General features: G+C 37.3%; 1 protein-coding gene across 2 annotated transcripts in view; it reads right to left on the bottom strand.

Annotated features, from left to right (window-relative positions):
- GPR155 (G protein-coupled receptor 155) overlaps positions 1-18,197 on the bottom strand; it is a 41,972-nt gene extending 23,775 nt beyond the window's left edge. Inside the window, exons 1-7 of one of the 2 annotated variants that reach the window (XM_045852999.1) lie at positions 17,997-18,197; positions 15,929-16,008; positions 13,606-14,102; positions 5,445-5,844; positions 3,047-3,212; positions 1,943-2,098; positions 298-381 (exon numbers count right to left, since the gene is read on the bottom strand). In XM_045852999.1, the coding sequence (XP_045708955.1) occupies positions 298-381; positions 1,943-2,098; positions 3,047-3,212; positions 5,445-5,844; positions 13,606-14,071 (1,272 nt within the window). In that variant the 5' untranslated portion in view covers positions 14,072-14,102; positions 15,929-16,008; positions 17,997-18,197. The remainder of the gene's footprint in view (positions 1-297; positions 382-1,942; positions 2,099-3,046; positions 3,213-5,444; positions 5,845-13,605; positions 14,103-15,928; positions 16,009-17,996) is intronic. The other variant, XM_045852903.1, reaches the window with a different exon arrangement.
- Positions 18,198-20,256: the final 2,059 nt, after the last annotated feature.

Here is a 20,256-nt window from a genome sequence, read left to right as displayed (position 1 = left end):
ACTTAACTAGAAAAATGAGACTGGGAGGGTTCAATTTTTAATGACACAATTATTTCTATTAAAATTGCAAAATTATCATCAAATACATTATGAACCTCAACTTTATACAGTTCAAGACCCATTACAATTTTTAATAAACTAGGCATAAATTATTATAATCAAATTATAATTGATTGCATTTGGTAAAAAATATTTTTGACTATAAGTAACTTATAAAATTACTTTATAAGTAATTTTCTTCTCAGTAGTAGTGGAGATGAGAAAGCCATAGTTCTAAATATCTATAGGTTTACTAACCTGAGCAATGAGTAAATTAGTTGTAAGCATATGAGGAAGCTGTTTATATTTTTTACTCAGAAGAAGAATAGCCAGAGACCAGATCTTAAAGACAAAAGGTTCAAAGGTTATTCAGGTTTCTTAATTTTTATGTTTATAATTCAATTACTTATTGAATTCATTCATTAGCCTCTTTAAAGAATTCATTTTATCCTGGTTCAGAAAAAAAATTCCAACATTGTATTTACTTTAATCTGTCTAGTTCCCTAAATGGTATCAAGGTAGATTACTATAGCCAAGGTAAAATAAAAAGCATGGAGAGGTCCTATCATAAATCAACTGTCCAAAAATGACAGGGTCTTTGAGAACCTTGACCAGGGCCATGTTCTAACTTCCCCTACCTTTGGTGGCTGGGATGGGACACAGGTTCATAGCCAACTATTCAGGGAGAGAGCTTTAATGGGAGATGGAGCTACAATGCACTGAGTTCTCCCACGTTTTTTTAAAGAGTTTATTTATTTTTAGAGTGAGGGGAAGGGAGGGAGAAAGAGAGGGACAGAAACATTGATGTGAGAGAGAAATATTGATCAGTTGCCTCTTATACACGCCCCACCGGGGACGAACTCGCAACCCAAGCATGTGCTTTGACTGGAAATTGAACCAGTGACCTTTTGCTTTGCAGGATGATGCCCAACCAACTGAGCCACACCAGTCAGGGCTACATTCTCCCTTTTTGATTCCATTGACTCATGTGGTATCTAAATTCCAGGCTATCTTACTTCAAACAATACACATTGCCTACCTTAAGATTTTCTTTCATTCCTTATAGTGAAAAGGATAGGGTTTCTATTCTACCTATACAGCGGCCAGCCAAGTATGCTGGTTAATTTCCTTCTTTCTGCTCCCCTCATTGTCCATCAAAACTTATATCGTCTCTCTCCCCAAACTGCCCTCCTACCAATGGGCATTGATTGTTAGGAATATGTAGCAGAAGTGAAATTTCCTAAAAATTACATTTATTACACATTTGTTACCAATATACCTATTCATCCCCACTTCCTTTCCTTTAACAGTAAAAGTTGTCTTTTTTCAACCAAAATACCACTTGAATTCAATAGACAATTTATAAAATACTCTAGTTGTCGAAAGTGTAAGTATTTAATCTGAGCAAGATATATCCAAAAAGTTTCATTAACATTAAATGGGTGAATGGATGGGATCCCGAGGATCCCCCAACCCTGTGATGCTGCGACAGCCAGTATTTGTGTAGTGATTCACCATGTACAGAATGCTTTCCACACATACTGTCCCATGTGATCCTTCAAGCAACCAAAGAAAATAGGTAAAATTATTATCTCTTACTTTATAGCTGAGAAAACTGAAGCTTAGAGAAGTCAAGGTAACTCCACAGAGACATACAGCTAGTTTGTGATAGAGCCAAACTCAAGTTTGGGTCTGACTAAATTTCATGCCTTGTCTGCTATACAATTCTAACTCCCAGTTTGAAAGACAAATCTCTTAAGACTGATATCATATTTTACAGGTAGGCTTTAGTGTTCTCTACTGCCTACAAAATTAGATCTTTAAATTCCTAAATTTCTGTTACCAAGCTATCTGCAAACTCATTCTGTGGTTTTCATTCATTTTTACACTGAAACATACTTACCAAAGAGACCAGGCTGATAATACTTATATCAAAACTAACATTCTGGATGGCATAAGCCAAAGGCTTAGGGTCCATTGAGGGAAAGGTCAGTAACCACGCAGAAACGTACATGATTGGTGCAGACACGAATGTGCTTATTACCATCCCTGAGGTTATCTGTAAAAATAAAATCAAATTGAGGAAAGGGTCAAGTCAGAGTTACACTTAAACAATTACCTCCAACTTTAAATGGCCACAGCACACTAAGGCATTCTAAAATAAAAGCAAGAGTCGGTAAAAAGACATCACAGAATCCAGCATGTCATCTGATGCCATATTCCCCCTTTCTGAGCACTCTTTTTTTAAAAAAAAAAAACACCATTAAGTTCCTTTGGCTCCTTTTCCAGTCTATGCTCAGTTAGTTTCTACTTTCACATAATGAACAGCAGACATCCCATGGCTGATGGTTATAGTCTAGGTTCTAAGAAGTAAACCATATTAGTGATCTAATTAAACTGATGACCAGTTTCCTTTCATATTATTTCATAAAATATGGGGCAATAAAAGCAAGTTAAAAAAGCATAAAATTACTATGTAAACATTTTATAGACCAAAAATGGAAGCAACCTTTGTTAAACTTAAATTAACACTTTGTTAAATTTAGTACCTTCATGTTATATTTCAAAAACATTTACTCTACTGCTGTAGAGAACATGTACAATGTACTTAGACACTGATAACAACTTGGTTTTAATTGATTTTAGCTATTTGCTGCAGTTGATTATGTGGTGTTTTCCATTTGGAGGCTGAATTATCAATGAGTGAAATAGAATCTTTTTCCCTCAAAATTTCAAAAGTTACCCTCCCATAAATAACCTTTAGGCTTAAGTGTAAGTACAGAAATAAAATACTTGAAACTAAAAAAGACGAATGAAAAACATCCTGGCTGAATGAAAACTCCAGATTAAAAACTTGTTACATGATGTCACAGGATGCCTCTTTATATACCATGAAGTAACTTATAGATATTAAGTTCTCATTAAAAAATGCTGACTTCTGTTTTTTGAAAATTCACTCTCTATTAACCACACAAGCAATCAAACTCAGAACGTGGTGTATACGTACAATCTCCACTTCCATGTTGAACTGTGTCGCAAAGATGGCCACTCCTGGTGCTACAGGAAAAACGCCGTACAAAAATGCGTAATTTGATAAACTTGTATGGTTCACTACACTGTCGCCCTTGTCCAAGACCTCTACCATTTCTCTGCACAGAAGTGGCAACACCAGGCTGAAGAAACAAGAAATGCATCATAACTTGATACCCAAGCATGCTGGTCCCCAAGTGGTAAATGGCTCTCGTGAACTTGGCATTAGGTCATTGTTCTTCCTAGAAGGTACATCTATTTGCATGTACACATTCTCTGTATGCCTACTTGTGGATATTTCATTGAAAGACTCAAGAATTCAACTTACAGCCATTTAAAGTGTAACAGAATTCTAAAAATACTTCAAACGTTAGTAATTAGGAAGAAGAAAATCAGACTTTTGTTCTACAAATAATTTTCTTGCAAAAAGCTTGTAAAAGTTATAAAAATAGCTGCTGTTTCTTGTTTCCTCTATTAGTTCATTGAAATGTTAAAAGAAAAAAGATTGACAATCTGGGTAAACTTTTAAAAAGAAAATTACTAAACTCAATTTTGAAAAACAAAGCTTTTTTAAAAATCATAATTAGGGGTTTAAACGGTTTAGGTAATGATAATGTTGCTCAATTAGGTTTTCAAAAACAGTAGAAAAGTGGGTATCTTACAATTAACTCTTCATCTTTGGAAAGACAAACGTTTAGCAAAGAAACAAACAATTGAAATAGAGCAGAAAATCGGTGAAATCTGGACATAGTGAAGAGTCAATTATTAAACAAATCCTTCAGGATTCCATAGAAAGGGCATTATCAACAGTGGCTGAGCTAACAGAGGTTCCTCCTAAAAACAACAAGACCAAGGTTGATGATATTTTTACAGCCGCACTTAGATGCTCTAGGATCAAGATCTCTTCTGCACACTTTTTTAATTAAAAAAGTAGGTAAGTTCTGACTGGTGTGGCTCAGTGGGTTGGTTGGGCATCCTCCCACAAATGGAAAGGTTGCAGGTTCAAGTCCTGGGCAGGGCACATGGCTGCAGGCCAGGTCCCCCATGAGGGGCATGCAAGAGGCAACCAATCAATGTTTTGCTTGCACATCGATGATTTTCTCCCTAGCTTTCTCCCTCCTTTCTAAAATTAAATAAAATTAACAAAATACATGAAAATATTAAATAGGGATCGAAGACTCAGAAAAAAGGTGTTAAAAAATGAGAATATTTAGCCCTGGCCCAGTGGCTCAGTTGGCTGGAGCGTCATCCCGCACACCAAAAGGCTGCAGGTTTGATCTCGGTCAGGGCACATATCTAGGTTGCAGGTTCAATCCCCAATTGGGGTGCATCCAGGAGGTAACCAACTGATGCTTCTCTCTCACATCAATGTTTCTTTCTCTCTCTCTCTCCCTTCCTCTCTCTCTAAAATTAATAAATATATCCTCAGGTGAGGACTTCAACCATTTTTTTTAAATGAGAGTATTTAAATTCTACTTATAAGCTGATAATACTATTACTGTTAGAACTATATCTATTACTGTGCCAATACTAATTAATATTTTACTTCTAAGGAGCATTATACCACCATAAACTATATTCTTATTATTATTGATAGAATATTACATTAGAATATTATAGATAAAATTTGTATTCATTTGTACTGTTTTGAAAATATAGATACTATTTTATATTGCACTGGTCTCATAAAATTAACTGTCAATACAAGAGCTGAACTCAAAGTTAAGAATGCCCCAAGTACCCTGGGATAATCTGGCAGTAAAACTGAAGTCACTTGCACCATGAAGTATAACTCTATGGCTAAGGAGCTAAGTAAGCTGAAGAACTATTGACTGAGGGGCTGATAACTCTTTGACAGGCTAGGATTAGATGGTTGATAATAATCATTCACATTAACTTAGTTCTATTTAGAAATTTCAACCACCCTCAGTATTACAGAAGATTTTCCCAAAATTCATGATTATATGCATTTGAAAGAGTTTGTATTAAAAATTATTTTTCTTTTCATGACTAAGATGCTTTGGACTTTAGGATTTTAACAGATTTAGAAAACTCAGAAATCCTGCAAAATTCCTTAAGAAATGTTATTGCATTTGGACATTAGGAGATATTCAGTGAAATTATATAAAAGCTGAAGGAAAACCAATAGTCTTTATCCTCTAACAGTAAAACAGAAAGGATAACCTACATGAAATAAGAAAATTTCTTTCCACAATACACCAACATCACATTTTCCTTTAAATCACAAGTATTCAGTTAGGAGGAATTATTATCATCAAATTACTTAAAGAGAAAATAATTACAGACATTCCAATGAACTAGCTAAATAAGACTTGCATAAAATATAATCCCCAAGTTAAATAAGTGAAACTTACAGTTTAGCTGTGATGAGAAGAATTAGAACAACAAATGCTGATTTCTTCAGTTTTTTAATTTTTCCTACCATTGTGAGACCAAGATAAAATAGAGCTGCTCCGGAAAAAGAATTTGCAAGTCCATCAAGGAAATTTTCCATATATTCCGGCACCTTTTGGTCAAGAATAAAATTGAAGGCAATGCCAATGAAGACCATAAATACTATTGGATTCTGTAATACTCGCAGAAGTCCAAGTCCCACAATTTTTACTTTGTTTTGAGAAGCATTTTGACTGTCTTTCCACTTCTGGATTTCACAGAAAATGAACCCTATAGGGTTTAACATCATAAGAGATATTGGTGCCACCAAATAAATGTACTGGAGATATTCTGGGTATGTAGTTTGATATAAAGCTTCAACTGCAAAACAAGAATTAAAATTGATTTTAAAATGATTACTATAGAAACTAATTAATACCTTATGTGTATAACATTTTCTGTGCACGATTATACCATATTGTAAATTAAACCTAAATAGCGCAGAATGACCTCATTAGCTTTGTTTTGTAAACAGAGCAATTTAGTAGGAAAATTGAAAAAAAAGAAAAACATAACATGTTAAATAATAATTAGCTCATAATAATCAACTTTTACAAATTTTTAGTAATATCTCCTAAATTTTACTTAGTAGAGGCTTAGACTAGTCACAATAAAATGGAAGAACTGGAGAGTTCTTTTTTTTAAATGTTTCTTGATTTTGGAGAGAGAGGGAGGGAGAGAGAGAAAATCAATGTGAGAAAGAAACACTGATTGTTTTTTTTTCCCATATGTGCCCCAACCTGGGATCAAACTCGTAACTTAGGTATATGCCCTGATTAGGAATTGAACCCACAAGCTTTTGGTGTACAGGATCATGCTCTAACTGAGTCACACCAGCCAGGGTGAATTGTAGAATTCTTAAAAGAAATAATTGAAAAGTAAAATCCTTATAACAAAACATTTAAGTAGTAATAGCAACAGGTGGCTGGCTGTTGGTTCCCATGAGAGAGAGGGCTCACTGGAGTGGTGAGGCAGGAGTCTGGGTACAGAGGACAGATGAGGAAATAGCAGACGACAAACTCAAAAATGAACACTGAAGGGATGAAGTCCAAGCTATACAGGAGAAGTGGGGATGGGTGATGGCCCACAGAAAAGAGAACTGGAGTTCCCTACGAAGTCTAAGAATTAGATGTAGTTGGAAGTTTAGGACTTCAGAGTAGTCAGATAATAAGCTCTTGAATTTAATATTGCACAGTTGAGTAGGTCCAGAATAACCTAGGATGGCCATGCTAGTTAGTGGCTGAAATGGAGTAGAGAAAAACATCACTGATGATGAGAAGGTCAAGGAACAAAGAGGGCAGAGAATTTGACCCGTAATTCACATGGATGCTAAAGTCAAGCAAGATAATGGCAAATTTTGGCAGCAGAGAAGATAACAGTTAGCCACATATTCAAGTCTTCAATGAATGAGGAATGACTAGAATGAGGTCAGTAGATGAGAGCAGTGAGTCTGTGCTTGAACCTCAAAGAGGCCATTTTTACAAAGAGCAAATAACAACGGCCTAGCAGCAGTACAAAGTGGCTGGGAGGAAGCCAGTCCTGTCTACCATTGCTCACAAGGCATGCAGGCAATGAGAAAAGGGGTAGTCTCCATCTGAGGGGAATGAAAGGGAATGCAGGGCTTCAAGGAAGACCAGTGAAGATGCTGAAGAATTAGGGACGGAAAGATGGATAAGAAATGTTTGGAAGGGTGGAGTCATGGGATGCACATTTAACTAACACAAATTCGACTACTCTCTCAAGGAAAACAAAAGCGTTTTTTACTTTTCCATAAAGCAAGTTTCCATATGCAAATGAACTACTTAACTTGTTCTCTAAAGAACAATGCTAGCAAAAAAATCGGGCTGGGTTAGACTGAGGAGTATACACAGAGTATGTGTGCTGTATTGTGTAGGTGACTTAAGGGATTTTTCAAGGGTCTGATTGTTCATGATGACTTTAGAACCTAACTGCTGCATAAGTTAAGTCTCCTTAAAAAGGGGTATGGTGGGTTGGACCAGACTTATAGCAGTTTCTTGGTGAAAGTGAGGGTTGGTGACCTGGTTGTAGACTGATCAGAGCGATTTAGAGCCTTGAAGTAAGCAACCTGGTCTCTAGGCACATTTTTGGCAATGCGTTCTGAAATTATTCAACCTAATATTTAAAGGCTGATTCATAAGTGATTTGAGGTTAAGAAAGACAAAAGAACAACCACAGTCACTCACAAGGAGAGAGGCAATCAAGTGAAAAAATGCAAAAGATTAGCTTTCTCGGTTGACATTGAGATACAGTGACACGGGTGGGAAAATATATTTGTTTACTTACTCAGGGTATGTAAGCTTCATTTAATGGCATGCAAGTGTCCTGTTAAAGTTATGTAACTAGATTATATAACCTGTAGACGTTCACCTTGTTCTCATTAGCTAAAAAACTACTTCTTATAAGATCAATTTCCTTCTTTTTAGTTAAGCACATGCAGAGGTCTATAGCCCTGAAATGAAGCAGTGGTTAAACAAAACACATTTGATCACATAAAATTTCACAAATTCTTTCTGATTTCCACCCTCAATATACTAGCTCTATAACCCTCAGTGGTTTCTTTCGTGTGTCATAAGGTTTTGTCTTTTAAGTAAAAAAAAGCAGCACTTTTGATAACTATTTCAAGGTAGTAAAACTTTTTCTGATCAGATATTCTATGTCTAAGACATCCATATCTGCCCACCGCTCAATTTTAAAAATAGAGATTATATTTTAGAAAAGTCTTGTGTTTTCAATCTGAGCACAGAAATTTTCCCAAATGGCCAAGATAAAACACATAAACTTGGATAAAATGCATAAACTTGCAGCCCACAGAGTCTCTTAAGTTAATGCCTTTTCCAGAATTTACATTTTTTGCCATGTATAATGCGCACTTTTTTGCCCAAATTTTTTAGGGAGAAACAAGGATACATGTTATACATGGGTACAATGATTACATGCCATGGGTATAATAATCCCTTGTATAATGTGCGCAAAACATAGGTGTGCATTATACCAAGGAGTGCATCGTACATGGCAAAACACAGTATTTTCCTGGCACACTAGCATTTAATAGACTTTAGATTGTTTTAAAGCTCAATACAAATTTGAGCAACAGTCTTTATTATCTGTAGCTAGCCAATCACCAAGTGCTTTCTCTTTTTTCAGAATCTTTTATATTTTCTCCTTTTGATTCCTACTACTACCATTGGTCAAAAATTTCAAGACTGGGTTACTTAACATGTTTCCAACCAATATCCTTTTGGTTTTTCTTGGCCACCTTCTTCATCCATTTTATTCACTGCTGACAATATCGTCTAAATCTTAACTTTCAAAAAATAAGACTTCCGAAGTTCTCACCACCCCAAAGAACAGCTATAAAACCTTTCTTTTGCCATTCACAGTCCATCTCCACAACTGGCCCCTCACCTCCCCAGCTCATCTCTCTGGAAATACCCATTCCCTAGCGCAAAGCCTCCATCAGCCAGTTTAATATCATAGTTAGACCGGACAAACACCAGGTTCGTAACTAGTTCTGCATACTGATCATCATTGTCCAACTTCTTGAAGTCTCTCCTTTCTTATCTAAACCTTGTCTACTGTTTAAGGCCCATCACAGGTACTACTGCTTCCACCAAGTCTTCAATCGATATCATGGACATCCTCTTCTCTGGATGGCGCTGGTAACTTGTTTCGTACTAGTGCCACCTCAACTAATTCTAAGTTCTTTGGAGGCATCATATTATAACTGTCAAGCCCCAGCACAGCACCGAGCAGATCTGAAAATAGTTGCTGAATGGAATTAACACATCAATGAAGGTTAAAGGTTTTAGACGAAATAAAAATGTATTTTGTAACACACAGTAATTTATACCTAATTGTTGTTTGTTAACCTGTTTTCTTTTTTATCCAAATTTTCTTCTTTTTTCCTATTCTGAATATTTACAAAGTAGGTTATTATTGGGGTATTTTTAAGTTGGTTGAACAGGTATTTGAAGGCAAAAGTAGTCTAGCAGGACAGCAAAACATTGGGAATAAATAAATACTTGTTAAATTACTATAAGAACATGGTTAAATATGGAAATTTCAATTCCTTCCTGCCATTCATTTGCATAATTACTTAACATTGTCTTTAAAAAGATTTTATTTCTTTATTTTTAGAGGGAGGTGAAGGGAGAAAGAAAGGGAGGGAGAGAAACATCAATTTATGAGAGAAACATCAATCAGTTGCCTTTTACACATGCCCCAACCAGGCACCTGGCCTGCAACCTAGGCACGTACCCTGATGGGGAATCGAATCAGTGACCTTTCACATTGTGGGACAACCTTCAACCAAGCCACACTGGTCAGAGCTTAACATGATGTCTTTTTAAATTGGTAGTGCTATTCTTTTGTTACCAATCTGAAGATGGTTTTCCAAATCTGAAAAAATATATATAATATATGAAAGCAGTGACCCCTACTAACAAATTAGATTTATAGTCATTATATAAACTATTAAGTTCTAATTAATTAACACTTAGAAATAAGGCTCTTAAGGAGGAGGAGAGAATTCCACTTTGAGGAATTACTATATAGCTTTGAAAACTAAGAGACAAAATTAGCCACTCATTGTGGCTCCTACTTTGATTCTGGCAGGTTTTCAATCCCTAGCAAATAACACAGAGACCCAGACAAGATCATTCTATTACTTAATGGCATATAGTTAAATGCTTCATTTCCTTTTTGTTTACAGCTCAAGCACTACAGCATAATTATGATTAGTCAGGGTACTTATGTTATCAGCATCATTTGAGGAATAAATTATAGGATTTAACTGTGCCCTATTAGTATCTTTTAATGACCAAGGCAGGGAACCATTCTGGTTTGCTGAAATCAACATTTCACCTTGGTTTCTCTCTACTCAAGTTTCTTTAAGTACCTTTGAAAAGAATTGTTCTAAAATCAAAAACAAACAAAAAAACCCAGAGAGCTTTTTCAGTCTGTAATAAGGCACTACAGTTTTCTGTCACTTCAGTGTAGATAAATGATTTTAACATAGTCTCATAACTGTTATAATTGTCATAGGCTACAGAAAAGGAACCATGACTGTCCTTTCTCTGTATTCATGATCTGCCTTCTCCTGAGTCACCTGTAAACTGGACTGATGTTGAAAAACAAATACAGTCTTAAAAAGATCAGTTCTTATAAGCGATGATGTTTATCTGTGAACAAGCAAGTGGGAATTCCTGGGAGAGGCCACATAACAAACTGAAAGGGTCTTCTCTCTAGAAACAAAGTCTTCTCTGTGCACACTGAATGAGGCCAGAAAGCGATGGGCATGGACAGCAATAATAAATCACCTCACTGCCGCAGATACACAGCCCTGCAGTTCTATATCACACCTTCCAATCTGCGGGTAAGTGGAAAAGCACTTCAGTCTATTCTACTGGATTGTGGTAAAGTTATTTTCTATAATCTAATGTTACAATAGCTCTTATTTTTTATTTAAAAATTTAAAAAATATATTACAGCTCAAAATCTAGGAGCATAGCCCTGGCCAGTGGACTCAGTTGGTTGGAGCCCCATCCTGTGCACCAAGGGTCATGGGTTCAATGCCAAGTCATGGCACATACCTAGGTTGTGAGTTCAATCCCCACTTGGGGCACATATAGGAAGCAATCAATTGATGTTTCTCTCTCACATTGTTTCCTTCTCCTTCTCTCTCACCCTTCCTCTCTCTCCAAAATCAATAAGCATATCCTCAGGTGAGGACTTAAATTATGAGCATAATCATCAGGGAAACTGGGCTGGAACACTGCTAGAAACACGATTATTAACAGATTCACTGATTTAATGTGGGACATAGGAAAAGCAATGATGAATATGGCTGACTACCTTTTTCAGTTGGAGATTCTGCCTTGATATGAAAATGGATAAACTCATTTAACAGGTCTTTTTTCACTACTACTCATTTCATAAAATATTTTAGATTAATGTAAAGATAATAAAAAGTTGGTTATCTGTGAAAGTAATATATCACAAGGGCTACTTGGTCTTCTGAAGATTAAATGGGCATGTTATATAACTGTGTGGCATAAGAGAATGCCCAGGATTTAGAACCAGAAGACCTATGCTCGGATCTCAGGCACCTGTAAGCTATGTGACCTGGGATAAGGCAATTAAATCTCTGTAAGCCTGACTCCTTACTTAAAAATGAGGATTGACCTGGCTGGTGTAGCTCAGTGGATTGAGCGTGGGCTGCGAACCAAAGCATCGCAGGTTCGATTCCCAGCCATGGCACATGCCTGGGTTGCAGGCCACAGCCCCCAGCAACCGCACATTGATGTTTCTTTCTCTCTCTATTTCTCCCTCCCTTCCCTCTCTAAAAATAAATAAATAAAATCTTTTAAAAAAGGCTTATCTTTTAAAAAAATGAGGATAATATTTGCCCTACCTCAAATGAGAATAAATGAGAAAAACTTCTACAAAGTTTAAAATGTTAGTTCTATTTAGTTATGGGCTTACTAATCTATGAGAGCACAAAACTATATATTTATAGTTTGTGTCTAAATTAAGATATAGCAATATTCATTTAATATTTAATACTATGATGCTGAACCACTTATTAGGTCCTTATATCAAAAACACCTTGATAAGTTTACATAATTAACACCTCTGAAGAGATGGATAAGTCTTTATTTAAAATGCTTGGTTCATTCTAATTTTAAAATTCACTAACCTTAAACACCTATCTAGTTTCTGACTATTTATAGCTTAGTTATCTAATAGCCTGGTTTCTCCTCTCATAAACCTCCTGCTTTACTCATAGTCATTTAATTTTTCAGGTGTATCTCTGTTTCTGGTAAAAGAGATGGAGAAGGGTCAGAGGAGGAGAGAGATGAAAATGGGTCGTCCCTCAGAATCCTTTTGGTGCCAGTGGTGAAATAATTGGTTGGGGGAAAATTTGAAAATTAATGGTGGATTTCAATAGTCATTTTATCACATTTTTTTGTCTCTGCTCAGGAGCTGTATCATCAGAAAGGCCTTTACTGACTCCCTACCTTAAGCTGTACCTCCTCAATCCTACCCCTCTATACTACTTTATTTATTTTTATGGCCCTTGTCATTATTTTGGTATTATTTTATTTTCCCATTAAAATGTAAATTCAATAGGTACAAGAATATTGTTCACAGGTGCATTCCCACAGCTAACACAGTCACTGGTATATAAGGGGTCCCTATGAATGAGTGAATGAATGAATGAATGAATGACTGTATCCATAATGTTCAGGTCCTCACATTATGATACATGATCAAAGCACAGCATAAACATTAATCTAAAAATAAAAATACAAAGAAAGTAAGTTACTAAGTATACATTTTCTAAGTGGCACAGTGTGTGGGAAAAAAAAGGTGTTTCAAGATCTCTCAACATTCCAAACTGGTATTTTTATTGTTTCATCAGAAACATATACACTTAGAAACATAAAATTAGGCTGCTTAAAGAATTGGAAAAGTGAAGAAGGAAAAGTTGGAAAGGTGAAAAAAACCTCCCCATCTTTGTTCTTAAAGAACAAATTAACTTCAACAAAAGTACACTGACATTTTTGAAGAACAAGCTAAAAAATGAGCATTAATGTAAAATAATATATATTCCATATGGTAAGAAATATAAGACAGGGAAAAAGTCCTGTCCTCATAAAATTCCACTGCTAACATTTAATAATGGCAGTTTTTATAATATGCCTATGTTTTTATATAATTTAAATCAGAATCTGATCTCTTCTGGAAATTAAAGTTCTTTTATATGTGATTATTGAGAAGAAAAAAATACTATTAGAAAGAAAATTCACAAAGTTTATTTGGATATGACCATTTGTTTTAGGCAGAACTTTCAAGGAGCCTCAAACTCTGCTATTAAGGAAAAATATAATTCATCCTAGTTTAAGACATATTTAAGAAAAAAACCATGAAAGATCTCTTAGATATAAGAGTAAGTATCGATCACTAACAAATGCTTAGATAAATAAAAAGGCTTAAACTTTGGTACCTCTAAAACCCTTGAATTTTTTTAAAAACTTGGAAAATAAAATAATAACTTACCTATAGGATATCCCAATGCAAAGTCATTACTTTGTGTAGCAAAAATGGGGAATAGTCCGGCTTTGCTAAATCGACTATCAGGGCTGGCAACTAATAAGGTTAGTACACATACAACAAAAAATACAGAAGCTTTGGCAATTAAGATGCTATACAGGAAAGACCAGTCCACATTGGAAAAATTAAGCACAACCATGTTTTTGAATAACAAAGCTGGAAGTGCAAATCTGGAGACAAAATTTCCCAGTCCTTTGGCCTGTGTTGATGTTATGACATTGGCCCTTCCTGCTACGTAGCCACAAAAGACTATGCCAAAGCATTCTAGTAAGGCTGGAAAAAGCCTTGTTATTGACATTGAAGATGGGTCATTGGTAGAATTAAATCCATGCATTACTGTTGAGGACACAGTGTTGGTCACATTGACAGCTATGGTTAAGTTCTTGGCAGGTAAATCAGAAAAAGAATTCATTTTCTTTCACTCGCCAACACCAATCAGATCTCTGCAAAGAAAGAGGATTCAGTATAACAATCAGTAGGGAGAATTCTAGTTGAAAGAATACACTGGTAAACCCATACTTATTAAATGGCCAAATATACATACTTTTCTTCAACTACCATCAGATAAAAAAAAAACAAGTTTAAAAAAAAAAGGGTGGGAGTGTTTCCTTGCTAACAATAACTTCTTTACTCTCAGAGGTGGTCAGTACAAAATATTATAGGACAGTTGCTGTCCTATAATCAGTATCACACCCGAGTAACCCAGCTGCAGTGAGGCACCAGGGTCCTCTCCAGTGACCCACCCTGGAGCCCCACCTAATGATTAAGAGCCTGGAGCTCAGAGTCTCTGCAGAATGTTCACCTAATCCAGGTGCCCCCAAAATCTCAGAAGTTCTCAAGGCTATGTCAAGGAGACACACTAGACAGAAGGGGCCTTTCCAGCCTGTGGTCACACTTGACTATAGGATTGGAAAAAGTATACTAGAGTATCACTTGTCAACTTTGAACCAGTAACTTTTATTTTCTGTGTCTCACTTTCTTCATCTGTGTAATGGTAGTAATAGTACCCACCTCACAGGAACTTGAGATTATTCAAGTGAAGTTCACATAATTACATGTGACACAAAGTAATCGTTTAACAAAAGTTAAATATAATTTTCATAGTATGTTAAGAGAGGGAATGAAACCAAAAAATGATGGTATCCCACCAACCTAAGGAACTAAAAGGCACCAGCCTCACATACTGGCCTTTCTGAATGTCCAACAGTCCCCTTGTGCTACATGGAGTCTGCATATGCAGTTAGCTCTAAAAATGCTCCCTTCTCTACCCACCCACCACTCCCTACACATAACACCTACTTATCCTCCAAATCATAGAGTTCAAGAGTCACGTCTGTCAGGAAAGGGCTTCTCTCACCCCACAACCAGGCCAGGAGTCTTCTCTGTGTTCCTTACCTTTAGGCCACTTTTCTCATTTTATAATTACACTGTGCATTATGGTGACTGCTTGTTTTATGACTATCTCCTATGCTAGACTTTAAGTGCTACACTGGGTCTGCGCGTGTTTCTCCTTACTGTTGTGTCCCTAACACCTAGCATAGTACATGGCACACAGGAGACTCCATATGTGTATATTTATTTCACCTTTCAGTGAATCAACATCGTCTTTTAGGGACTAGTTCATGGACAGAAATCTCTTTCTCTCGCTTGTTCTCTCCCTCTCTTTTCTATGATAAAGTATTCTAAGTTTTTCACTATAGCAACAGACCCAAGGCCACACAATGTGTTCTAAAATGTTCTAAAGCTATTCATGAAATGTTAAGGAACACAAAATATGTTGTAAACTGTTCTAAAGATGTTCAGAAAAATGCTAAAGCAAGAAAAAGTTCTCAATGATAATATTACAATACTTCTCAGGCTCCCCTCTTGTTGCCACAGATACATGAACATGAGGTTTAGACAACTGCAAATAACCAGCTCTTCCTAGTAACTTGAAATTAACATGGCAACAACTGCCAAGTTATAATTACTCTGGGTTAATCGTCTAAAGTGACCTTATATAAGGCAGAAAGTAAAAAAGCTCATTTCTGAAATGTACAATGCCCGGTTAAGTTCTCAAACACACATCACGTTAATAAGACTCAGATGGCAAGCCAAAGACCAGCAACAACTGATACTCAGAGGTGTGAACAAGATAATTTTCTCTGTACTACCCTGGTATTAACTGAGCCATTTAAAAACTTACATTTAATCTGGATCAGGATAAGTATTTTTCTAGTAGGATTAGATACGGTAGTCAATATACACAAAACCTACAATATTCACATACCTGAAGTTTAGCAAGCAAGTGTCAAATTATATCCTGGGAAAGCTACCTGCTGGTGCAGGTACCCATAGTTGAAGTAGGAGCTGTTAAACAATTAAACAAAGGTGTCAAACATTTGGAGCCCTTAAAGATGTGGACTTGAAAAGTCAGTGCTAAAGAATAAGGTGATAAATTAGCCCAGTCTTGTTATTTTTTCCCCCAAAGTTCCCTATATTTCTTTGCCTGGAGATTTAATAACTAATACTGCTCACTACCCCTTGTTTGCACCACGACTTGCATTATCAGTGAATTCCAATGCTTTTAAACCAAACAGTTTAACTAAACTAGTAGTTGTTTAGTAAAAAGAGTCAAAAAGCCCTGAACCCAATTTTGGGCCTTATCCCTTATCAACTCTCTTTGGGCAAGTTACCTAGCCTCTCAGGACCTTAGTTTCCTCGACTATAAAATCAGAGAAAAACCTCCTTAGAGGAATATTGTGAGGACTGGAGACTTTATACTAAGCTTATCTCAGTAGTTTATCACAAAGTAGGCTTTTAAGAAATAGTAGCAATTGCTGTTAGGAACTGTAGCCCTCAAAATAGTAAGAATGGTAGCAAATTAAATATAATTCATTGTTCTATGTCAGTTCTTCAAACAACACTTAGTAGTAAAGATCCTCCAACTAAAATAGAGGAATAGGATGGGCCACAAGGTTATCATTTTTATTTTATAACAAACAATTAAGAGGAGTTCAATTTAATTTAGTTTGATCTTAAGTAGTTTTAGCAGGAAAGAGAGAGCTCTTCATTTTTCTCAAGGAGATGGTCAAATAGTTGTCATAATACCCAGGTTTAACTTTCAGTTACTTGAAAATTAAGAGAAAATTTAAAAAGTAATGTGCCCCTTTCCATGAGGTTTCTTTTAATGTTCCTCAATATTATAAAAACAATGCCTGCTAGTTGAGAGAAAGTCAAAATAACCAGAAAGGACTTGTCTCATCTTAATTCCCCCCACCCCCCATGGGAGGAAAAGATGCTTTCTAAAGCATTCTTTTAAAATGAACAAGAGCCGCAGCAACAGGAAGTTTTGGTGGTTTGTTCTTTTTTTAAAGTTACATCCAATCATTTCATCTCATTAAAACAAGGCTTGTTATGGAACAAACAAGCTGATCTGTCAAGAGTAAAAAAACTGACCACTCAATGGGGCAGGGAGTAGAGATATATAAACCACTTTAGGCTACTTCATTTTTGGTTTAAACAACACAGAACAACTGAAATTGTAAACAACTGGTATTATTAAGTAAAAATGGGGAAGAGGGCTGTGAATATCTTCCAAGAGAAAGCTTTAAGCTCTTAGGCTGTCTATTTCTCAAACACCCAATATCCTTTATGCTGTGGGAAAAGCACAGTACAGTGTGGTACCATACAGTGCACTCTGCAACATCAACAGTGTCACTGTCCACCCACTCCCACCTACCTGCAGGTCTCCAAATGTCCTCCCTGGAGACCTAGGGTGGGGAGCCCTGAGCTCGGCTCTTCCCTTGTCGTCAGGGATAGACTTTGGTCCTCCAAGATAAGGGTGTGGAAAGTCGCCAACCCCAGAGGCCGCCCAGACAGCAGCTACCACCCAGTGCCTGGACAGGCAGCAGAGAAGTGGAAAGGCAGCTTGGGATTTGTGGCAGGGATAATAAAAAGTTGGTCCTTTAGCTTCCCCAGGGCAGGACAGTCACAACGTCAGAGTAACTGACATACTCTAAAAACGGGTAAGGAAGAAAATTTGGGGCAACTCTCCAAGTATATGGGCAGAAGCTCCCCGGAGGGCAGAGACTGCGACCACCCCTTGGGATAAGGGTAAGAGTCGGAGAAGGACAGGGTGAAATGAAGTCTTTCTCAAACTAGGGAATGGCAATTCTGCCGCCGGAGGGGACAAGCGAGCCGCCTCCTCCCCTGCGTAAGCCCACCCGCCTGGCCCCACGCGTCCTAAAGGTGGGCACTGCGGGGAGGAGGCGGGCGGCGCAGGCAGTGGGCTGCGGGCCTAGGCGCTGCCCACCTACTCAGATCCGGGAGGCGGGGGCACCAGGGGCTCATCTCACCTGCTATGTCTGCAGCCCCGGGGCCGCGCGGTGAAGGGAGTCGGTGCTTACAGTGGGCCAAACAGGGAGGAAATCACCGTCATCTCCCACCAACAGCCCTCCTAGCAGAGAGCTGCCAGCTGTCAGCTGCAGCAGCCCAGTCACGTTCCGCGAAAGTGAGGTGCTGGGAAGTCGCGGCCGGGTCAGCTCCTCCTGGCGCCCGCCTTGCGGCTCCGCCCCACCTCCAGGCCCCGCCCCCAGGCCCCACCCTTCGCCGGGAGCCAGTCTCTGGGCCCTCCCTCCTGTTCGCCGGCCAGCCTCCGCACTGGGTCCCCGCCTCTGCCCCCCGCGAGCGGCCCAGCCACTAGACACTGGGCGGCGGGACTTCCGGCCACCCGGCTCTCCCAAGATGGCGGTTGCAGTCTGTGTTTGTAGTCTCGTTAACTTAGGTTTTTTTCCCAACCCAGCTTCGTGTGATCCGACAATTTCTCTTTTAGTTAAGCTAGTCAAGTTTATATCACATAGTTTAAACGCAAGGACTTAAGAGTCAGACCTAGGTCAGAATCCCACCTTCCACTTTCCCAAGGCAGTGTGACCTTGACTTTTCTAATAGAAATCAGAGATGAAAATGTCTTTGAAGCTTTAGCACTGTGTTTTATTTCGAATAAGCTCCCAGTACCTGACTGCTTGTGTTTCTACTATGGAGGAAACTATATAGTCTTGGTCTACCAGGAAGAAATTGGTTGTATTGTTGGAAAAACCTCCAGAGCTTCTTGAAATAAAGGGGTCCCAAATACAGTAGCAGGCCCTCCAATAACGCCTTTTCTTCCAATGTTGTTATAACGTTGATGAGATGCCAAGAATTAACTCTTGTTTATTAATTAGTCCATGGTGAATTTGGTTTCCTTGTATGTCGTTTCCCTTTAGTTCCAAGAACCTAACCATAATGTCAAGCGAGGACTACTGTGTAGACTTCCTCTTTGAAACCAGAAGGAGTCCTGTATTTGAATTAGTCTTTTAGACTTAAAATTATTTCAAACTTAAAAATATTTATAAGCTGACCTCACTTAGTATCTCATAAGCATCTCTCCTTCATAAGCCTCTAGTTTGCTTTGCATCTTTAACTGTTTTGTCTTGCAACTTCAGTGTCTCCCTGTCATCTTGGTAGTTTTAATGTGAAGATACAAGAATATAACTTGAAAAACCACAGAAAACTAAGGATCTGAAAACTAGGCTGGGGAAAAATGGCCAGGAACTGAAATTATGGAAAAGTCATGTATTCTGCTTCTATTCTCACTTCCCCTTTGTCCTCAACTGTTAAAAAAGAAAATCAGAGGCCCAAAATGGGGTCACTTATGCTAGGCCACATCACCAAATTTGGACTAATTTAACATAATTGCAGTTTCAGTTTCTAATTTTTTTCTGATTATGAATGTAATGAGTAACTATAAAGCATACTGTGAGGCAAAAGTAGGTTTACTGTTCTATGGAAAAATAATACAATAATAAATAATAATATAAGAATAAACTCTGTGTTCGGCATACTCATAACTGTAAACCTGCTTTTGCTCTACCTGTATTCAGATAATATGAAAAGCAATGAAGAAAGTGAAAACACCTACTGATAGCATTTTACTATATATATCGGTTTTTCTGTGTGTATATATATAGACTAAGAAAAATAGCATCATAAAATAGACATGATTTTTATACACATGACTTTTAGTAACATTTTTCATTAATAATATATAATGAACTTCTATCCATAAATGTAAATCTATATAATAATTTTAATACATATCAAGAATTCCCTATTGAGGTTTGAGGATAATTTTCCTTGAAAAAGTGGGAACTCTGAACCATTCATAAAATCTAATGAAAGATGAGTAAATAAGAGGAAGATAAAGTAGTACAAGTGATTAGAGTGATTTAAAATGTGTTATTTGACTATGACTAGTGCTTACTTTAGCAGTACATATACTTAAACAGGTCTAATATGATTTCAAACTTGTTTAAAATTATTTAGTTTCTTTAAACTCCTACCCCCTTCCCAATAGCACCATTTTCTCTCGAGGGATCCATATACCTTCAGAGAAGTTGGCTTCACTCTGCCTTCAAAGATGATATAACTAACCTAGGTATCCATCCCAACAGTACAATCCATCCCTTTGGACTCAATGATTGAGTCAGGGTGGGCATTGGTTCTAAGGTAGTTTGATATAATGACTCAGGACTTTAGTTGAAAATGCTAAGGTTCTCTTTCCTAGTAGACAAGAGGAGG

This window comes from Phyllostomus hastatus, unplaced genomic scaffold (assembly GCF_019186645.2).
Source record: "Phyllostomus hastatus isolate PE091 unplaced genomic scaffold, TTU_PhHast_1.1 phas_contig_1, whole genome shotgun sequence".
NCBI lineage: Eukaryota > Metazoa > Chordata > Mammalia > Chiroptera > Phyllostomidae > Phyllostomus > Phyllostomus hastatus.
Note: the sequence above shows the minus strand (reverse complement) of the source record. Positions and strands in the feature narration are given on the sequence as shown.